This window comes from Rissa tridactyla, chromosome 13, assembly GCF_028500815.1.
Source record: "Rissa tridactyla isolate bRisTri1 chromosome 13, bRisTri1.patW.cur.20221130, whole genome shotgun sequence".
In the NCBI taxonomy this organism is placed as follows: domain Eukaryota; kingdom Metazoa; phylum Chordata; class Aves; order Charadriiformes; family Laridae; genus Rissa; species Rissa tridactyla.
Window position 1 is genome coordinate 6723059 of NC_071478.1, and position 22387 is coordinate 6745445.

At 51.7% G+C, this 22387-nt stretch overlaps 1 protein-coding gene across 1 annotated transcript in view; it reads left to right on the forward strand.

The window, feature by feature from the left end:
- The first annotated feature begins 5459 nt into the window (after positions 1-5459).
- TMEM132B (transmembrane protein 132B) overlaps positions 5460-22387 on the forward strand; it is a 254428-nt gene continuing 237500 nt past the window's right edge. The window contains exon 1 of the mRNA XM_054219948.1: positions 5460-5583. Within this exon, the coding sequence (XP_054075923.1) occupies positions 5499-5583 (85 nt within the window). The 5' untranslated portion in view covers positions 5460-5498. The remainder of the gene's footprint in view (positions 5584-22387) is intronic.

Below are 22387 nucleotides of genomic sequence, written 5' to 3' on the forward strand. Positions count from 1 at the left end.
TCCCTGCCCCGAGTACCGTGGCGCTGGGCTCTCACAGCGTGCCGCACCGCTCGCTGTGATGGCCGCAGGGCCATGGGGACATCCGTGGGGATGTCCATGGGAACCAAGTTTTGCTTCTCTTCATTGCTGCGGTTTCTCTCCCAGAGTTAAATCTGAAGCCCCATACGAGCTATAGGACAAGGTGCTCTCATTTGACTGCAAGCTCCGATCCCTCAAAGGAGGAGATGCTAAAACAGGAGCAACTTTCATCCCAGTCACGTCAAAGCCTCTTCCCACCCCTCGGGCAGCGGACGGCGGGTTTCGGTAGCGGCAAATCCACCAGCTAAAATAGCAGTTTCTTCCCAATCTTGCCCTGTGGGTCAGGGCAGTCCCCTGGGGACAGCCACGGAGCCGGGCTCGCCGGCTGCCAGGGGACCTTACCGCAGGTCATGGCACCGACGCTCCCCGCATCGCAGACGGGATCTGCTTTTATTGCCTTTTTCCAGAGCCGCTCACAGTTTTCCTTGTTTTAGAGGCACCTGATGCCCGGATGAATGCAGCCCCTCTGATTTCACAGTGCACTGCGGGACATGACTTGTCCAGCTGGGAAGAAAGTGTTTTGCTTTCCTGTTATCTCCTCCTTTGTACTTAAAACTAAATAAATACCTAAGGTTGATTTCCAAAGGCTGCTCAACGTACAAAATCAAAATATTCCGTTCAAAAGCACCAAAGATATTTAGATGTTACCATTTTTTTCCCCCAGCCAAAATCCTTTGCAGACCTGGATTCACAAGCTGCTTTAGTGATCCCCAGAACAGCAGTTTTAGGACAAATCAGGGTTGCGGTTGTTTTTTTTTTGGAATCACCGAGCTGGTTTTAGGTCTGGCAGACTTTTATTATAAATGCTGATCTACTGAGCTTGGCCACAAGGGTACGAAGTGATAAAAACTATGGGGAGCTTTCAAATACTGCTACACACCTTAAAGGGTAACTAAACGTAATTCTTTCCCATCATTGTTAAACACTGGTAGAGAAAAAGCTGGGATAAGAGAATATTCAACTTCTGCCCCCCCTCACCAGATATCGCTCCGATTCTGAGGGTGATGTTGCAGATCCTTCGCTGCAGATCCTCCCTCCCCTGCCCTCAAGTCCAGCTGCGCAGGGCAGCAGGAGTGATGGCCACCGGCCGGGTCTCGAGCCTGGAGCAGGTGTCACCCCAGGGTTTCACCCCAGTGGGGTGGCAGTACCACCGTGCCGGGCGTTCGGATGAGATTAAATTCTTTGCTGTGAGGGCGGTGAGCCCCTGGCCCAGGCTGCCCAGAGAAGCTGTGGCTGCCCCATCCCTGGAGGGGTTCAAGGCCAGGTTGGACGGGGCTTGGAGCAACCTGGGCTGGTGGGAGGTGTCCCTGCCCAGGGCAGGGGGTGGCACAGGGTGGGCTTTAAGGTCCCTTCCAACCCAAACCACTCTATGAGGATGGGGAGGTCCCACTGCCCAGTGCTGAGAGGGAGGGACCCCCAGCCTTCCCAGAGAAGGGTTTCCTTGTCAGCCTGCTTTGAGTCTGTGGTGACCACGAGAGTCAAATTTATCCCAAGCAATGGCATTTCTGCAATCCCCTGTGTGCCGTACAGAGCCCCGGGGGCACTCGGGCTCCTTATTCCCTCCAGGAAATAAGTGTCTAAACACAACTCAGGATCTGGCCTCCAACCTTACCTCTCTTTATCTCCCAGATGAGTTTTTGCCTCCTGATCTGCTAAGACATCTTTAAAATTCTCGTCCTCACTGTTTACCTAAGGGTGCTCCCGAAACCTTCGGTCTTTTGACATTTGAGTGATGTAAAAAACCAACAGCTTTCCGTAATGCTGCGAAGTCTTTCAAGTCTTCCATAACACAGGTTACCTCTGTGTGCAAAATCACGCTGGCACCAAGAAAGTATAGCAACATCCTACCAGAATAACTTGAAAGAAAATCTCCTTTTGGGAAAAGAATTATTTTGAGGATCGCATATGGGAGACCCAGATTATGGCACCGACAGGCTCCGGGCGGCTCGGCTGTCTCGGCGGCATCTCCTTGCTTGGCTTTTGCTGCTCTCGCACCAGAAGAAGATGGGAAAAGACAAGCCACGCTGTAAGCCAGCTAAGGAGCTTGGGAACGGCTCAGCAGCTGATACAGAAACCAGAAGCTCCGCTGAATTGTGCAAACTCAGTCAATGAGCATTTATTGTCCTGTTGCTTTGATGAGGAAGCTGCGCTTCATCAGCCCTCACCATTGGTTTTGTTGATCCCTTTGCAATCCTTCCTTATGCTTTTTGTATTCCCCAGCGATCGCCTTCTGGTTTCTCCCACCTCCTCTTTTAAACTCAGCGAGGGAAATAAATCCCGGTTGCCCTTATGGTTAGTGATCAGATAGATTCTCCGGGGGCTTTATCCCCCCCACTGAAACACCCGCAGCAGCCCCCAGCAGCCCCCCTGATGGGAGCAGCTCCTCTGCCCTGGGCTCGTCCCGCACCATGCTTTCTGTGCTGGAAAACCTCTAATTCCGACACCCTTTCTCTGTGATAACTTCTGTTTTCACCTGTTTGTTTGTACACGGTCCCTAGTGTTCAGTGGCAAAACCTTCAGAAGAGTTTATTATTGTTTGTATTTTATTTTGTTATGGTTTGTTTCTTGCAACACAAACAAGCAAACCTGCAGGAAGAGGAGAGAGGGCAATGCCAGAGCAACCACCTTCATCTGTAGACATCACCCAACATTTGTTTCCAGTTCATTTTCACCTGAATTACATTAACCTTCATTAAAAGACAATAAAAGCATTAAAGCATTTTGTAGAGGAGGGAGAGGATCTTACTGTTTTATTTGGCTGAGAGGCACACGATGAATCAGTACAGCTTTAATATTCATCTTAAGCACAGGTTTGGAAAGGCCTTAACCGGACTCGTCCTGACTGCAGCCAACAGGATTGGGGCCGAGCGCCTCTTGGCCAATGTACCTGGATCTATGTGGGTAGGACGGATCCCTTGTCGGCACTTTTTCAGGCTGCAAAACTTCTCACTTTGGATTTTCTTTCAAAGGTTGGTTATAAAATCACACTTAAAAATGCGTAGCAGCGCTGGAATAAAGTCTAAATGCTCTCCAGTGCTGCCATAAAGGTGAGGTCGTGGTCGAGGCTGTGCGCAGGCCAAGCGAAGGGGACAGGAGAAGGCGCTGGCCCAGGGTATCCCAGCTGGGGGTTCTCTCTGGTTTTGAGCCGCAGGGGAGAGATGTCTCTACTGACCCATGCCCGCGCACAGGCCTGGGCACCTGTAACCCCCCCACCTCCCTGAGCTGCTGCCCCTGAGCACGCAAGGGCAGGGAGAAGCTCGTGGAGGGTTTTGGCTGCCCTTTGCAGTCCCCTGCGCACACCCTTGGGATGCCCTTCGCCTTCCCACCCCCCTGGGCACCCTTCTTTCACGGTGCCACAAACCTGCAAAGAGACCCGCGGTGTTTAGCAGCGCTTGGCCCACGGGGAGCTTCCCCAAACACCCAGAAACAGGCCCGGCATTCCTCGGGCTCCGCAGTTTTAGCCAAAGCGAAGCAGAGCAGGAGACGTTTCAGTTGGGCGCCCGCAGCCGGCAGGACCCCGTGCCCGTGGGTGCGCTGCACATGGGCTCACAGCAGCCCGCCAAGGGCAGGGGCAGCCCAGTGTTTCCCCCCTGAAAGAAACGGGGACATTAAAAGTACATAATTAACTTATTTTGGATCATCAAGTTCTGCTAGCAGCTAAATGTTCATGTTCTATTTTATTATATCAAGTACCAAGAGCAGACAGCAAGATGATCTTCATTACCGCAGCTCTTTTTTTATTAGTTTTCCCTTCTTTGAGGAAACAAAATCTTTGCATTCTCTTGGGCTTTTTTTTCACCCGTGTGGACCAAGTTCCCCCTCCCGAGTTTGATTTCTCTGTGCCTGACTCTCATGCCACCATACTTTTCCCTACATGGGAGATAAGGATTTATTCACATTTCTGTTTGTGTGGAGTGGTAAAATATTAGACTTAAATTTTTTATGACATTCATAGGAGTGGTTATGGAGACAAACAAGATTACAGCAAGTACTACATAAAAGCTTGTTTATGCAGGGAGGGAAAAAAATCAAACTCAGAGACATGTTTGCAAAACTGCAGAAGAACCCAAGGGGATGGTTTTTTAGTTTTTCCTCTCCTTTTCTTTCCCTACCTCGCTGTTTTTATTGCCATCACGGTAACAACTCCCAGCTTTAAAGGGCTGAGTTTATTTTCAGTGAAATATTGGTTCCAGCTGTGGGTTATTTCTGGATTCAAGGGTAGAGGTGTACACATGACAGGCAGCACTTGGCTTCGTAATTAAAGCACCACTTAATGCAACCCACACCGGGGGTAGGGGAATGCAGCTCACCTGTCTCCTTGACCCCTGTGCCCCTCATCTCCCCCCCCCCCCCCCCCCGCACTCCTGTGGGTGCCCTGGGCAGCCTCCCGTCTGCATCCCTTCACACCCGCCTCGGGATGCCCCTCCGCAAACCTTTTTGTACACCCCTTTGTGCACCTTTTTGGATGCCCTGTGCCCACCCCTGTGCTCACCTTTGCACCCCCCAGCACCCAGCTCTGCCCCCCCGCACCCAGCCTTCTCGTCGCTCCGATGTTCTCCCCCAGCTCCCTGCAGCCCCCGGTGGCCCCCCCCCGCACCCAGCTCCCTGCAGCCCCCGATGTCCCCCGCCCCCAGCCCTCTGCCCCCCCCCCACCCCCGCTGCCGTCGGCTCCGCGCACTGACGGCGGCGGCCACGAGGGGGGAGCCGTGCTCTTCCCGGCGCTCGGCGGCCGCCGAGGGATCCCCCCCCCCCCCCGCCCGCCCCGCCGCCTCCCCCGGCTCGGGGGTGCCGGCCCGGCTCCGGGGCGCCCCGGCCTCGGGCGGGTCCCAACCCACCGCGGGCGAGAAACTTCTCCGGGCCGCCAACAAGGTGGGGGGGTCGTGCAGGAAACGGCACACGGGGCTTCTCTGCCCCCCACCCCTCCATTCCCCCCGAGAGTCGTGTGTCCGGGCGGCGGTGGCCCGGGGCACCGCAGCCCCCCACCACCCCGACCCCCCCGCAGGTGAGCCCGGCGGCGCCGCCCCCGCCCGGCCCGGCCCAGCCCCGGCTCGTTCGTTCGTTCGTTCGTCCGTCCGTCCGTCCGCGCCGCCGCAGCCCCCGGCACAGCGCCCGCCTGCCCCGGGGGAGCGCTGCTGCTGCTGCTGCTGCCGCCGCCGCGGCGGGCGGGGGCGGCGCCGGCTGCCCCCCCCCCCCGCCCCGGGGCGGCGATGCGGCGGGGGCGGCGGTGAGCGGGGGGCCGGTGGGGACACCCCCCCCACCCCCTCCTCCGCGGGGCGCCCGGCCCCGCCGCCGGACGGAGGGAGCCGCGCAGCGGAGGGGAGCGGGCAGGCGCGGGGGGAGTGGTTAGCGGCTCCGCCGCGACACCCCCAGCGCCCCCCCCCCGCCCCGTTAAGCCGCCCCTCTCCAAATAAATCAGCACCATGACTACTTCTGGGCATGGAACAAAGAGGATGCTCGCCCGGGGCCCCGCGCTGCTCCTGGCGCCGCTGCTGCTCCTGTGCCGAGGTAACCCCCAGTGCCGCCGCGCCGCCCCGACCCCCTGGCCGTTATTATTTTATTTTTAAATCTCTTTTTTTTTTTTGGTTCTGTTTATCCCCTCTTGTTTTTACTTTATAGCTGTTTCTCTCTTCCCAGCCCTCCCGCCGACGTGGCCGCGGAGGGCGGCGGGCCCCCCCTCCGCCCCTCAAAGACCGGGCGCTCCGCGCTGCCCTGCGCGCCCGCGGATGGGAAACACGCACATCCACCTCCCTTTGGCGCGCAAAGTTGTCCCCATCCATCGCCACCGCGGCAGCCCCCCCCCCCTTCCCCCCCGCTGCGTCCACAAGTCGCCTCCCTGCCTGTCCCCCCACGCGTGTAGCGGGCTCCCGGCTCCCTGCCGCGGGGGCTGCCCCGCGGCTCCGGCCGCTGCCGGGCTGGGGGGAAAAAGGAAAAGTTTGGGCTTCCCGGGGAGTTGGGGGCCGGGGAAGGGTCGCGGGGCTGGGGCTTCCCACGGGGCTCCCGACCCCGCGCTGCTCCTCGCCACCCCTGGCTGCCCTCGGGTGGGCGGGGGGGAAAGGTGGACAGGAGTTAAATCTCTTCCGTAAAATAACGCTTGGGCCGCCTTTCCTGCGCTTAATTTTAAGCAGGGTGGGTTTCCATCGGCTGGTGGGGAGCAGGGTCAGGCCCTTAGGTGAGCTGAGGTGGGATTTCCTAATCGCGCCCAGCTGCCAGGCAGCACGCCTGCGGCTTGAGAGAGCGTGGCGTGGAGCATCTCTGCTTTTTTTTCCTTTTATTTTTCTTCTTTTTCCCCCAGCTGAACTCGGGAGCAGCCTTTTGGGTCCCGGTTGCGGGTGTTTGCCAGGGAAATGCTCACCCCCAGGGTGGCAAGACGGAGCGCTGCCCCTGGGAAAGTCTTTTGCAGGACTTCTCTCCTGGCACGTTTTTCTCCTCTTGCTCGTGTGAGCTCCCTGGCAGATGTTGTTCTTAATAAATAGGGGTTGTTAAAAGCAAATTAATTAAGGTGCATCGGTGCTGAAGTTGCTCAGCGATTCGTTTGCCTTTACTGCTGCTCGGGATGATGCTTGCATTTGGCCATAGCACAGAGCCTGGGCTGCTGGGGAAACTTCACCGAGGCTTCAGATATATGCCAAAATGCAAGGATTTTAGGTGAAAAAGGAGTGATCCGTGGGAGGGGTAAAAGCAGCAGTTGTCGTTCCTGGGGAAGGCACAGGGAATGCCTTGTGGTAGGGAAGCGTTTCAGGAAAGGTCCCTGCAGGAACAGTGGGAACAATTTGTGAGGAAAGAAGCATCAGTCTTGGGGACACACAGACAGGATGGACAGAAGGGGGTCCTTGCTCTGCTTCCCCTAAAAAGCACTGCCTGCCCCTGCCCTCCATCTCCCTCCTTGCCCTGGGGGGCGTGCAACCACGGGGGCACTTGGAGATCCTGTTGAGCAGTACATGGGGAGTGGGGCGCAGTGTGGGGTGTGAGGTTTGGGGTGCAGGGCACAGAAAGTGGGGTGCGGGGAGTGGGGCACTGAGCACGGCATGCAGGGCACGAGCTGCCTGCGGTCAGCGCTGCCCCGGCGGAGCGATGGTTTTCAGCTGCCAGCACGACGCCCTGTGCTCCCTGAAGCTCTCCTTTTATTTGGGGAGAGTTAAGAGCAGCAAAGGAGCAGGTTTTCTGTGTGGTTTTTTTTCTCTTTTTTTATTTTTATTGCTTTGACACATTAATGATAATCTTTTCTTTGATATTCCCCCCCTCCCGTCTCCTCCTGTGTGGGTAGCTACCATGGTGAGAGAGGGCTGTGGGTGTAATTCTTCCAGCGCTCTGAGTGCTTAAACATATGGAAACCCACTTTGAAACAGTTTGTGGCTGCAAACCTACCGTCGTACCCGTCCCTCCCCTGCTCTCTGAATGCCTCCCTGCACAACATGCGCGTTAGAAACTCGCCGGGCGCTTTCAGCTCAAGCTGTGAATAACGAATCCGTCCCCAGCCTGCGCCTCTTTCTCCTCATTTAGGCTGTAGCATCCCTTTGCATTCCTAGCGGAGCGCTGCCCCTGCCCTGTCCCACCCTTGGCGTGGACCGCAGCAACCTCTGTGTGTGGAGAGGGGGGTTTGGGATCTGGGGAAATCTCTTCCGAAAGAGGCAAGTGGTGGCAGCACCTGGGAATGCCCCTCTCTGGGGCTCTGCTGACCTTCCTGTGGCTCGCTGTGCCCCAAGTCGCTTTTCTCCTCCGGATTACAGGGGTTAATGAACCACATCTTGGTTTGGGTTGTTGCAGACGGGAGAGACACCTGCATGAGTCATGCCGCGGTGCTGCCATCTCTGCAAAGCTCCCAGCTCACACAGACGGTCGTGTTGGGCACTTGCCATTTTTCTCTATTTATTTGCCTTCGCTCCCTTCCCCCTTGCCAGGGCGGGCTCTGGGCAGGCTGTGTTTCGGGGACCGGAGGCGCAGCAGGCTGAGTTCCTCCAGTCTCTTCAAAGCGGGTGGCATTTGCTCGCCTGTCAGGCAGGTCCCCTAAATAGCTTTGTGAAGGTCCAATTAAGAGATCACTCTCCTGTCCCCGGGTCTCTGGCGGCCCGGCTGCTGGCGTGCGTGCGGCTGCGAGCAGAGGGTGTGCGTGTGTGTTTGGCAGCCGAAGGCCGCTCACGCCGAGCTCGAGGATGTCTCTTGCTGGCAGCAGGCCCCCGTTTGTTGCTGGCATCTAGGCAGGGGTTTTGGCCGCCGTCCTCGCTGGCGGCGGCGGAGCTGTCTCCGAGGTTATATGAATAGGTATGCTGTGAATGACCTGGATGAATTACCTGGATATTTTGTTTTCCTGCCTGCTGCCATCTCACCGGCTCGTTCCCCTGCCTCGCGCCCGGCCAGCGCTGGGCACCCTGGAGCAGGCGTGGGAACGCGGGGCTGGCTGCTGACGGCGGGCGGGGGGGGCCAGGGCAGGCAAAGCATATCGAAGGAACCCGCGACTTCAGCCCCTGTGGAACGCACTTGGGCTGTGGGGATCTGTGCGTGAGGAAGGACCTGTGAGTTGCTTTTAGACGCTGGCTCCAGGGAGGTGTGGGTGGAGAGACATTATGCTCATTTTATTATGTGTCCCTGTGTCACTCTACGTAATATGGAGGCACTTCTTATGCAGAGGCTCTTCAGGAACAAAAATGAAAGATCTGTATTATCTACTGTACAATAGATTTGCAGAATGTGATCACACAAATGGTTGAAATGTAGGTTATTTTCCCCACAGTAGTGCAACGTTTTATGCGCTGACCATCCAAACCGATGTGATTTGGGGGACAGCGAGGTGGGGGGCGAAGCCTGAAATTATTATAGTGCCTCTTGCTCCGTCATCCATTACAGCAATATATTTCAGATATTCTGATTTTACTTCCCATGACTATAAATCTAGAGCAGCTCCTCTGAAATCGGTGAAACTGCTCTGGATTTATGCCTCGCTGCTGTGATCAGTGTTGGGCTCGCGGGGAATGTAGGAGGCAACTGTGTGACTTGCCCCCCGCAGCATTTTTCACTTCAAAAAAATCTCCTGTCACTGATGCCACAGCCTCCTTTGTATATTTGAAATGGGGAAGTCAACATCACTCACTGTTTGGGTTTTTGATTATTTTCTTCAGTTTGTCAGGCTTGGTCGCAAAGCTCTGTTCACTGACAACTGACTCTTTGGCTGATCAATAGAGTCTCTTGAGGTCTGAATGCCAAAATAGTTACGTTTTAAAAAAAAAATATCAATAAAGTGCAATTAATTTGCTGTATTTTATTACTGGGAATCATAGGTGCTCCAAGACTCTCACTTCAAGTCCAATTATCTCCATGTTTAAAGCAGCTCAGCGTGGAGAGGAAGGTACGAGCCCAGGAGCGGCTGCAGGAGGTCAGAGCAGAGGGTTGCCAGGACCAGGACACGGTTTGTGTCTCAGACAGGATTTTTGGATCAGGGATGCATTCCTGAGCCAGAGATGGCATCCGTTTATTTAATTGCTGTGAGGCGTTAGCCGTCATGGATTTTGGTTGCTTTTTGAGCCCAGGCAGATGTCTGATGTCCACAGCATCTCTGGGCGAGGACTCCCTTGTTTCAAAGAGCCTGGAGAGACGAGTCCGCGCACCACGGAGCAGGGCAGGGATTTGGGCTGTGCCGAGTTTTAGGCTCCATAGGGTTTTGCCATTGGTGCTTATGGGATGGAGTTTTTCACCCTGGTGACCCCACACTGAGTTGGGGTCCTCCTGCCCTTCTCCGTAGCTCCTCAGAAATGTGACTTGAAGCCAGGCTGCTCAGGGGACCCATGCTGGCAGCCACCCCAGGAGGTCCCTTTGCTGAAAGGTGGAGGAAGCGAAGGGTGTCATCGCTCGTAGCGTTGGGCTGTGACAGCTCATGGTGCTGCTCTTCCCGACCGCAGTGGTTGAGGTTGGTAAGAAGCATGAGTTTTGCCGCGATGGGGAGGTGGCTTCGCCGGGCGATGCATCTTGCTCATGTGGGTGGCTGCAAATGTGTCCTGTCTCGGAGGTGTGACCGGGGAGCAAGGGGGAGGTGGCAATCTCCAGCCTCCCGCGGGAAGCAAGCGGAACTAAAATCTTCTGGCCTTAAGAAAAATCCCACTGAATGAGGAGCCATCCCACTGAAATAAACGCTGTCAGCTGAACAAATTAAACGCACTGAACTTGAATTCCCCCCTTCTCCCCCCCACCTAAATGTAACTAATGTTTGTTAATGATAAGCGGTGACTTGATTTGTGGGCGTAGCATTAGCACTTACCCCTGTCGCTGGCTCAGCTGATGTGCTGGCATGTGGTGGTATTGGAGATGCTTTCCCGACTGCCGTCAAATCCTCTCGCGTTAAGCGCCACGGAGGCTGGGGAGCGCGAGTTGCCGTGTGGCGCTCTATGTGGCGTGGAAGATGCTTGGGTTTCACGCTGTCGGGAGTATCCCAGCTGGCATTTCAGAGGAAGCCGTTCCCATGTGAGGATGGGCAGGCAGAAATCACAAGCAAAGAAGTCCTCTGAGATAACTTGATGGGGGTCACTCGGTGTCCGGCTGTCCCTGGGTATTTCCGTTCCCCTCCGCGAGGCAGGGTGCTGCAGCGGGAGGTAACACGAGTGCTGCTCGGGGTGTCTGCGGTGGGTAAATTCAACGTGGAAGGACTTCGCTGTTTGCGCAGTACCTTGCACGATGGACTTCAGTCTCAGGTGCATTGTAAATACTAACGCTCTCCACGCTATCCAAAAATTCTCTTGCAGCGCACTTTCAGCTTTTCTTTGTTTACATAAACGTGTTTGTTTCTGACAGCATTCAGAAAGCTTCATGAATTTATGATGTGCTCCAGATCCGAGCGCGCTTTCTTTTTTCCTTTTTTCTTTTTCTTTTTTTTTTTTTTTTTTAAAAACACTCTTTCTTCCCAAATTTTGGTGATGAAATGGCAAGAGGTATGCATATTTCAGCAGGCTATTGAGAGGCAATGTAAACACCATCTTTCACGGAAAATCAGTTTGTTCAAGTTCAAAAGCGGCCCAGCCTCCCTACTTGATCAATTTGCCTGTCATAGGAGATGATTTTAAAAGTGGCGATTACGTCCTATCTTGTCTCTCACAACTTCAGGCGAGGAGCGAAAAATGAAGTGTAGCATTTGATTTTAACTCTGTTTTTTCTGATTTTTGTTTGGTGATAATGGTAGTCGGGGGTGAAGCAAGGGCGTGCCCTGAGGGGACGAGAGACAGCCAGGAGCAGAGGGGTTTCCACGAGGCTGCCGTTTGCTGAGTAGACTAATTGGAAACTGTGTAAACCAGCTCTGCTCATCTCGCCAACTGGTCCTCGAGAGCCGCTCTGCCCCATTGCTTCCCCCATGGTGGAGGAAGAGACCTGCAACAGCAGAAAAATGGTCTTCTAGTGACAAAGGTGCTAAATGTTGGGGAGAAGGTGCTCGGGGCTCTGCTGTTGCATGGCCACGTCCTCCTGCCCCAGGGCATCGTGCTGCCCTCGGGTTAAAGGCAGCGCAGGGACCAGAGGTGTGGTTACGGGGAGGGGATGGTGTAAAGCCACCCGAGTTAGGCAGCTCTAGCGTGACATCTATGATAGTGTCACAGAGCTGCCCTGGATGGAAAGAAATGCTGGAAAAACCCCACTGGTGCAATTCAAACTGGGACAAAATGGAGAAGCAGGGACCAAAATCCTTATTTTGGCCAAGCCAAGGGGCTCAAGGGGCCTCCAAGACGGCATTCCCACCAGGACCAGCCCATGGGTGGTGTGGGAGATGGTGCTTCCAGCCAAGCAGTTGTCCCTATTCTGAGCCCATTTATCCGTACATTTTGGGTGCCCTAAATACACAACGTTGGGAGAGTTTGGTCACGGGCTGAGGGAGCTCCTGGGGGAATCGACCTGGAGAAGAAACGCATTTCTGCTAGAGAGGGGGGAAGTGTCATCCTTATTACCCGGGAAATAAAATCCTTCAGAAGATTAAATTAGAGGTGCAGATATCTTTGGGGTTTTTTTGTTTTGCTTGTATGGGAACATTTCAAAAACAGATGGCAAAGCAGAGATTTATTTCCCGTTAAGTGCAGAGGGCTGGTGCACAGGACCTTATCTGCTTGTGGGCCCTGTAATAAACCTGCCAGCAGGTGATTTAAATCCAGTTTTTCTGATTGGGAGAGTAGTGGAAGGAACAGGGTTTATGTTACTTATGAATTTTATGGGCAATGTTAGATTTTTAAGATGCGGGAATGATCAGGGCATGGCTCTGTAGCACCAGAGACGTTCATTCCTTTCATAAAGGATCTTCCCCGAGTCAGAAAAATGATCCATTTTACGTTATTTAGCAGTTGGGCTGCCGAAGCCAGCTGTTTGCATGAGTGACAGACGCAACTATTTTATATCTCAGTTTAGGTGGTGTTGTCAATTAGCCACAGCTTTTGCTTATCAGCGAGACCTTTGCCATGATGGGGAAGGAGGGCTGTTTAATGGATGCTGCAGCTCTTGAAACAAACATTTATGCTGCAGCTCAAAGAAAAAAAAAAAAGCGATGAAATTCGCACCAAAAAAAGACACCGAAAAAAAGACACCAAAAAGAGTCTGTGCACCCTAAAAGGGAACCCTTGAGCAGATGGAGCAGGTTTCTATGCAACGAGCAGTAATTAGAAACTCCACAGATAGTCGGTAGCTGATGACTGTCTTTGGTACTCAGATTTTTGGTTGAAAAAAGAAGTCCAAGATGAGTTTTTGGAAGGTGCTGGTTTGAATGGGTGTGTGGGGCAAGTCCCTGGCCGGTGTGAGCACCTGGTGTGCTGAGAGACAACAGCCGTCAGCCCCCGGTGCCTCTGTCCCTGACTTGGGGGGCTGTGGTGGTCTGAAATGTCACTGGTGGTTTCGAAAGGCACTTAGAGAGTCGGGGGTGGAGGACCGATAAAGGCAGATTGGCTTTCAATGGACGCAAAAAGGACACAATGCAGACCCGCACAATGAAACAGGCTTTTAAAAGGTTGCAGCAGAGGCATCTAGAGAGGATGGTAAAAGCTCTCTGGAAGCAGCGGAGCTCTGTCAGGACAAGCTCGAAGGCCAGCGTGCCTCAGCCATCCCCAAATCATGGGAATTAGAGCTGGAAAAGTTGGCGAATAAGCTGCTTTTCCCGTCTCCGACGGTTGTTCGGCACAGCCTGTTCCTGAGCGTGGCTGGCTTTCAGCGATGCAGGCAGCAGGGCTTCTGCCGCTTCCTTTGGCAGAGCGTTTCACAGCCTATTAGACCTCTCCTGTATTCCGCCTACATTTTTTCTTCTCTGCTTCATTCTGTCGTTTATTAGATGACCTGAATCCACAACTTCCGATCCTTATCACCCCTCCAAAACCCAACCCAGGCAAATCTGTAAACCAGGGACAAGTGGTTAAACAGCGAGTGGGGAACGGTGAAAAGGAGGAGCTGAGCTTGGCATGTAAATACATTTACAGTTGGAGGTTATTTGGAGAATAAAGGGCAAGGACTTGAAATGCATGTGGTGATGAGCCATAGATTATGCTCTGAAGGTACTCAGAAGGCAGTTACAGTCACACTATCTAATTCATCTCCCACTAAGACATTCTCCTTCAAGGTGTTTGGAAATAATGGAGTAGCTTAGTTACTAACATTATTAAATCCTCATCTCTGACAGCTACGAGAATTAATATACAAAGGTTTCCTCCTCTTTTTTTTTTTTTTTTTTTTTAAATGCCACTCCGTTACTCATTTCCTGTCTTTTGCCTAGGAGTGGCCCGCTGAAAGTTATTAGCATGAGTATTGGTGCAAAAAAGGCTCAACTCCATTAAAGAAGAGAAACAAGCAAGAGAAAAACAGCAAATAGCATGAATTTTACTGCCGTCAAGGCTCTTTTTTTTTCTTTTCAAATATTAATCACTCATCATTCTTCCACCTGTAGATCTCACCAGGCTTTAGAGAAGAGAGCGGGCACCGCTGAAGACGTGGTCCGTGCTCTCCCGTGGTCCCCACAAGATCCCCAGGGCAGCAGTCCCGTGCCTAAAGCGCTGCTGGTGGGGAGGGCAGAGGAGATGTTGGGTGAAGCTGGGCTCAGGGGTTTGTTTTTTTTTTTTCTGCTGTTCTTTGAGGAGTGAAGCTCACCTTGGAGGGAGGCTGCCGAGGCGGTATGGCCAGTCGGGTGTCCATGGTGTGCTGAGCTCTCTGCTTGGGCACCATCTCCTCTGCCGTGTCTCAGCTTGTTTTGGTGGGTGAGCTGCTCAGCATCTCTGACTCCCCTCCTTGGTGCTGCCGAGGCGTCTGGATGGGTGTCAGGGCTGTCCCGGGCTGCCCCAGCGTTGGCGTTGCAAAGCTGAGCGCCATCAGTTCAAGTAGAAAGGACAGGGCTGAATTAACACTTGTTTCTTTTGCTGAGTTTGATTTGCACCAGCCCTGTTAAAACTCTTAGGGGAAGTCTTAAGCAGAAATGAAGAGACGGAGTTAACGTTGTTTATTGCTAAAATCAAAGGCTCTGTCCTACAGAGCAGGGCCCAGGTCATGGTGCCACCCCCTCGCCTCCCTGGTGTGATGGAGCCCGGCAGCCCGCGGTGATCAGGGACATCTTTTCAGGGACTTTACTGAAGAGCTCTTCTTCAGATGTGCCCTTTTAAACCCCAAACATCCATGTCACGCACCTTATTTCACCACAAACCCATATTTGCAACACCACTCATGTCCTAATGAGATTACTGAGGTCTGCTGTAAGGCCTGGGCGATGAGAGGCTTTGACAAGTATCAGCTCCTGGGTGCACCTTCAGCTATGCCTTACCAAAAGATCCTGCTCATCCAGAGTTAAAATATCTTCCTCCCTTTCTCGGAGCATATTGCAGCCCAACACATTAAATGCATTAGAAAGCTTTATTGCATTTAGCCAATTAACAGAAAGGAAAAGTCAAAGAGAAGTCGTTGCTTTGGTTCTTACACCAACCAGCAAACTTTTAGATGGTTTCCCAAACTCCCCTGGGCTCTCTGTCCCCGCACCTTCTCACTTGCTGCACAGTGGTCCCTGTTAGCCCTTCCATAGCAAGCGATGCCAATGAAGCCAAGTCCAAGTGTTTATCAGCAGCGGGCATCCCCATGTCCCCTGGCCGAATGCCCCATGCAGTGGCCTTGCCCGCAAGGTGCGGGGCCCTGGCGAGGCTGTGCGTGCCCTGTCTGGCATGAGCAGTTTGCTTTGGTCACGGCCGAAAAGCCCTCGGCCGTCCTGTGCCTGGGGTCAAATGCGCTTTAAAAAGCTGCTGATAGACTGCAGCTCCCGCGGCTGCTCCTGAAGCCTGGCTGATGCCCAGCGCCGGCTGAAGGTCAGGTGGGGAGGGGGTCTGCAGCCAGCCGGACTCAATTGAGCCTGTGTCGCTGCTGTTTCGGGTGGCCACGTGAACCCGTATCCAAGGCAGCGATCAGGGTGGGACTGTGGCCATCGTGAGCGAAGGGCTGAGAGGAGGAGCAGCCCTAGCTCTAATGGGTGTCCGTCAAGATGCTCAGCCCCGTTAGGTGTGTGGGGTCTGGGAACTGCCGTACCAGACTCCCGTCTGTGGGACTTCATCATCTGAGTTATTACCTCCAAAACACAGTTATCTCCCTGAATGGCAGTCTCCTATTGAAAACGATCTCTTTCAGCAGGGCACTTGCATTTATTTACTGCACAGCTTCTCCCATTAGTATAATCATTACTCCTTGGACTGGGTTTGAATTCAGAGCATCCCACTGTGGTACTTAAAGAATTAATTACAGCGATGAAAGAATTCCTCTAAAGACTTCTATGAATTGGTCTGGTTGAAGTGTTTTAGCTTTGCTTCAATTGGTGCAGCTCTTGTCAAAGGATTGTGAGAAAATGCATGGGTCAGTGATTTAGATTAGGCAAATTACGTTAGAAAAATTGATTTGATTTAGAAAGTGAGCTTTCAGATCACAGGGAATTGCCTGCTTCTTTCTCTGCTGTGCTGCTTCTCCCTGAAGATGAGCAGAGGCAGATAATTCAGGGTTAAAGTAAGTGGCTATTGTAAAAGGTTTCTCTGAGAGCGGATGAGAGATGGGTTGACACATATCTTTAGATAAACCATTATTGACCCGTATATTCCTATCCATGCATCAGCTGGAGATACGGACGGATGGGGATGCTTATAAACAGCACTCACAGGCAGTTCATGTGGCTTGCTAAAGAATTGGGTCCTTGTTTTTAGGTTTGGGTTTAGCTTTTTTTCCTCAGAAACGGCTTTTCTGTACGGCATACCTTCAGAGCCGGCGTGGATCTGGGAACGAGCGCTGCGCGGCTGCCTTGCCTGGCTCTGTGCTTAGTCATTCCTGGGGCTGGGAGTTTGCTTTGCATGGGGTTTTTTACTTCCTCGGATCAAACTGAGTGTTTCCTCCTCCTGTTCCTCATCCTCGTCTTAAAGGGACTGCAGGCCCTGGGGAGCAGCGGGACGATGCCCAACAGTGGGCAGTGTCCGCTCAGAGGAACAGTTCCTAAAAAGCACCTTCTGAACCAGCAGTTCCCTTCCCTGCACGCCAGGGAGATTCCTCCAGGTTCTCCTCCTGACCAGCTGTGTTTTGCCTGTGAGGATGATGGGTGCAAATAGATCGGCTGCTGGCCGGAGACCCAAAATGTTCACGACCGTTCCTGCAAAGGGGCTCGCCGAGTTCATCGGGGTAGCAGGGATGAAGTTTGGCAGCAAGTGTTTCAATTTTCGCTTTGTAAAGTTTCGCTTTTAAAAAATAAGGAGACAGGTTGCATCTAGCAATGGTGTTTGTTTCCTTGATGCCTTGAAGAACCCTTTAAATTCCAGCTTAAACACTGGGATGTTGGCGAGATCTCACTTTTGGTCTGGCTAGCGCTGGTGGCGTTTCTCTCTGTAGCACCACCAACATATCCCTTAGCATGAAAATCCATGTGTGGGGCTCCGGTGTGCCTGTGCCGTTCCCTCTCCCCCAGTGCGTGCACGAGAGGGCTGCGGGGCTCCGGGGGTGCCGACATGGCCAGGTGCACCCTTCGGCTCGGCGGATGCCTGCATGTCCTTGCGCCGTGCGGAGAGCCTCTCCCACACCCCGGCCTCGGGCTGGGAAGGGAGATGGTGAGTGCAAGGAGAGAAACGATGCTGGGGAGTGCTGGGCCCGGAGACTGCTGCCAGCAACCGAATTCAGCGCTGCAAAAGAGAAGTTGCAAAAGTAGCAATCCATCTGTCCACTTAGTGGGAGAAACCTAAGATCATTTCACAGCAATCAGCCCCCTGGTGTTTAAAAAAAAAAAAAAAAATACTGCAGGTTTTGGCTTTAATGTGGATAACTGGCAAAATCTAAAGCACATTAATGTGCTCAGAGTCTGTGGGGCTTTTTTTTTTCTTCTTTTGACAAATAGAAGCTGTATCGAATTAAAAAATAATACAAGAAAACATAGATTGCCTTTGCTTTTTAGATACCATGTATCTGCCATAACATTTCAGAGGTATTCTTTCCTCCCTGAAACTCTCTAGTTAATTACCAGCAGAGTTATCAGCAAGTGGATGTTTTTCTTTGCCACAGGTACAGTTGGACGGTGAACATTGTCATCGTCACATATCTCAGGGTAATACATTCTCAAGGTGATGCATTATGCAGGTGCGTTGCCATGCTATAGCTGCTTGGCTATATCAGTGTCTCCATTAAAACCCACAATATTCAGGGATTTTAATTTGGTTGTAAAACCTTGCTCCAGGCACTACCTCAGATGACAAAGTCTGTGAGTGTTGGGTTTGGTTTTTTTTTGTAATCTCATTTTATTTTTTTCATGCATTTCCTATTTTTCCTTTCCCCTTAACACTAAGGACGTAGAAGAAACGGGCTCCAAAGGTGCTGCTTGGTTCTCGCTTATGTGAATTGGCAGGAACTGAGTTGGGGGAAGATCATAAAGATTTCTGCCTCCATGTGTTGGAGCGGTCATTCAGGTGACCAGGGGAGTTACAGACGGTGGGGTTCAATGTGGCAAGCTCGAAGGTGGCTGTAAGAAGCCCCTCGTTGCAAGAAGTCTCTGTTCAGGGTGGGCATTTCTACAAGGCAGGCACAGGGGGCATCGAATCGTAGAATTGTAGGTTGGAAGGGGATTTTTGAGATCATCGAGTCCAACCGTTAACCTAACACTGCCAAAACCACCACTGAACGTGTGGTTCAGTGTGTCCCCACTGCCCACGGAGGGATGCACCTGCTGTCCCCAACCAAGGTCACGGCCACCTGGGTCTGTGCCGCTGGCTTGGTCTGGCGTTTTGGGGAGTCTGGGGCTGTGTTATGCGGAGCTGGACTCGGAGCACGCCACTGAGACGCAGTAGGGCTTTGCTTTGGGACCGGAGCCACTGAATTGCAGCAGATGCTTTGCTGCTACACAACAATTTGTAATTTAAACACAACTTGCTGTCCTGATTAGATTAAGCAGTTAAATTCATTTGCGATATTTTTTTCCCCCCTGCATTGTGTAATTAGCAACATATGATGCTTACATTAGCTCAATTAAAAGTTATAATGATTAATTTGCACATCAAAGCCTCCCCATGAATCAACTGGTACAGCGCACCGGAGCGAGCTCAGTTCCACGGCGGTTGTGTGAAGAGCCCGCGTGAGCACTGCACCCCGCCTGCTCCCAGGGCACGGCGATTGCGGCGCCGTGGATGCTGTGGTGCGGTGGTTACTGGTGTTTCGGTCCTTCTGGAAGGCTGAAGGCAGTGCATCCACCTGGGAACATTTAAAAGTAATAATGTTAAGGTTACTGGTGGTTCTTGTTGATACCTTGTGAATGTAAGCATCGTTTGAAAGTTTTGGCCAAATTCTGAGTGTTTTACCCAGGTTAATCTTTGATTAACATGAGTTTTGCCTGAAGGCTTTCTAAGTCAGATTGGGGCCCTAACTAGTAAAGAATCTCATTCAAGCGAGCCAAAACCAGCAAGAAAGCTCCTATAAGCTAATTATGATGAATTATTTTTTTTCTTTCTTATGTAGTCATAATATTGTCTTTCTTTCCACCTTCTGCTGAGCTGTGAAAATATTCTGCAAAATGATATTTTTGAGTTGATGGAAAAGTACACCCTTGTCAACAATATTTTTCTATTGTTCATCAGAGACAGGCTTCATAACAAAAGTGTTGGAAAAGTACATCGGCTGCAAACAGTTTATTCAAAGTCTTCTCAAATAGCAGGGACGGTTTATGCGTTCCTGCTCCAGCTGAAGACAAAATGCAGAACGTGGCTTCTAATCTTTCAGAGAAGTGGACGGGGCAGGTTGTAATAATGTATTGCCACTTTCACAAAAGATGGATTTTATATTAAAGGTTCCAGTGGAAAAAGGTCTGGAGATGTTAAAATATTTATATATTGTTTAAGTTACTGTATGAGGGTGCCGTCTCCTTCCCTCCAGCGCTGTGGGGGTCGCAGACACGTAAGTGAGCGGAAAATGAGCTCCCACCTTTTTTGGTCCGTGTACGTGCCTGTGCATACGTGCACGTGCATGTGCCAATGTTAAACTGGTAGGGTGTTAAATGTTTCACTTTTCCAACCATCAATTTCAATTGAATTTCATAAGCCATTAAAGTTCTCCGCTGCTTCCTTTGCTGTTCCGGTGACGTGAGCTCCAGCCATTTAGCTGCAGGTCCTGGGGCATGATTGCTCTGTGGAGCAGCAAAAGTAAATTGGTTCCTGATGTAGAATCTTTTTTTTATATATATATACACACTTTTTTTTTTTTTTAATGTTTCTAACTCACTGTGAGTGATGATGTTGGGCTGATGATGCGAATCTTCAAGCTTGGCTTTTTCTGGTCCAGTTCTGGATCTCCCCCGACAGCATCTTTTTTAAAAAGCTTTTGTGCATAGCTTGAATGGCAAAGTCTTATTTGTAGAGGAAGAGGATTTCTTTTGTTGTTTATATATTTATCTTTTGGATCATGGTGGAAAGATTTGACTGGGGTTTTGGTTTTTCTCCCTGTAGATTTGAAATGTTTGTAAAAATACTTATTTAGATCAAAGGAGATCTTCTGGCAGACCTCTGACTTCGTTTCAGTACTGGCAGGGTGACAAATAATGAAAAAGGAATAATTTCTCCCACTTTTATTCTCAGGATAAATGAATGGTTAGGATCTCTGCGCTCAAAAATAATTGCTCATGGCTCTTAAAAAAAAAAAAAAGGAGTAAAACAAAATAATCCCTAACACGCTTTAAATAGATGATTTGATCTTTTCCGTTGGTTTGTTTTGCACTGGTGAGTGTCTTTGCTTCCAGCCTGAGGCTAAACTTGCCAAAGTTTATATGGAGGATGAGCAGGTTGAGTCTGTGGGAAGGGAAACTGGATGAATTATTTCACTAGGTTACAAAGCAGTTCCCACGACGGGAGCTGAGCAGTGGGGACGCAGCAGGGCCACGCCACCATGGTCCGCTGGTAGAACTGTTTTGTGCAGCATAAAGCTAAGGTATTTGCCAAAATACAGAACAAATGGGGAAAAAAAAAGAGTAATTTTCATTTGCCATGTGATTAAAATAGCTCAAGCATCTTCTAACATGGGTGTGAGCGGCTGCTGAGACCTGCTGGGCTCATGGCTGCACGTTCCTCCTCCAGCTGCCCCTGGGGGTTGACGAACGGAGGGAGGGAAATATCCACCAGTGCTTTGCCAGGATTTCTCTTTTTCTTTTATTTCCTCACTTTTATGGCGGTGGGTGTGAGGATGAACTGCTGTATTTTACATCTCTCCTCCCCTAGGAGCCCAACGGTACTGTGCAGCCGGCCAGGGTCTGCAGCGGCTGCATGGGGGCACTGAGACGGCTGCCCAGCCCGAATACCACGGACTCCACCTTCCCGGAGCATTAACCTGCCATCGTTTCCAGCAAAGTCAGGCATAAAAGATTAGGCAGGGCCTGTAATCCTTGTTTGGGGATAACTGCAGCAGTTTCATTCCTTTTTTTTTTTTTTTTAATGCTGCTAATTGGTGCTCTCAGCCTCAGCTCCAGCTTAATGAAGGCTGCTGCCTGGGAATCATCGCGAACGGTTATGGAAATGTGTTTAAATGCTCGGAGATCTGTTGTACTTTTCTCTTCATGGGCTTATTCCTTCAAAAAGGATAAACGTGTCCCAAGTCCCCACCTGCCCAGGGCGAATGCTTTCCCTGGGCCCTGCGATGGGGCTCCAGGCACCTCTGCAGCAGAGAGGGTAGACGGGGGGTTAGTACTAACGCCAGCAGAAATTCCAGACCAGTGGCACCCGTTGTGCTGAGGAAGCACCATATTCGGTCTGTTTGCTCCCTACTCCAGATGGGGCCTTTGGATGCTGGGGATGGGGATTGATAGAGCATCCAGCTCCCCCCGGCCCTGGGGAGGAGAACATCCCTCCTCCTGACCTTCCCTCACACGCATCAATTACTCAAGTCAATGGCCCTGTTAAATCAACAGGGCTGCTAATTGGATGCTAATGCAGCATGCCTGCGATGGTCCTTGCTGATGCCATGGCTGCACCACTTGTGTTGGTCTGTCTGGTGGTCACTGCGTGTCCCTCTGTTCTTCGTGGTGGGGACTCTGCATTTGCACAGAGGCAGGAGAAGGTTTAAGCTGTGTCTGCTAAAAGCAAAGGCAAAAGGTCACTTGATGCGTTTTCGCATCGTGGCTGTTGGCTGTAGCCATATGTTCCCCAGGTTTGGAGATTTTTGGTGGTCCTGGGAGGTTTGGACAAGGGCTTGTGGTTTCTCCCAAGACAGAGAAGCACCATCCAGTTGGACGTACGCTCTCGCAAGCCAGGCCAATTAATTCTGCTCTGGGCGTTGAGCCAGCAATGGTAGGAAGCAGTGATGAATAGCCAGGCTGTCGCTTCCTCCTCCAAGAGAGCATTTTGGGAGGTCAGGAGCCACCGCGGTGGGTGTGTTTCCGGAACGGTTTGCAGTTCATTTCTGTTGGTGAGACACGGAGCTGGCAAAGGTGCTCATTCCATGAAGTATCCCCTGATGATAATGCGGGAAGTTGCTTGGTTTTAAATGCTTCTTTAAAAGCTGGCCCCGCCCCCCCCCCCCAAATTTATGCTGCTGTTAATAAGTTGTGAGACCCCAGGGTGGTGACTCTGTGCCCTTGGGACCGTGTGGTTTGGGATTATTTTTGGAAAGTCACATCTGATGCTTGCTCAGGGGTCACCAATGGGAACCCTGTGCCAGCCAGTGGTGTCCGGAGGTTGTCACCCCTGGTGGCCTTGCCTCGGCTCATCCAAAGGGAGCTGCAGGTCCTCGAGCAGGCGTGCAGATCTCTGTTAGTCATTGGCAGCTTTAATCAGAAAAACTGGATCGAGCATCAGCTTATCCTCTTATCTCAGGAGGTGGTTGCTTCAGACTGACGATAAGGAGC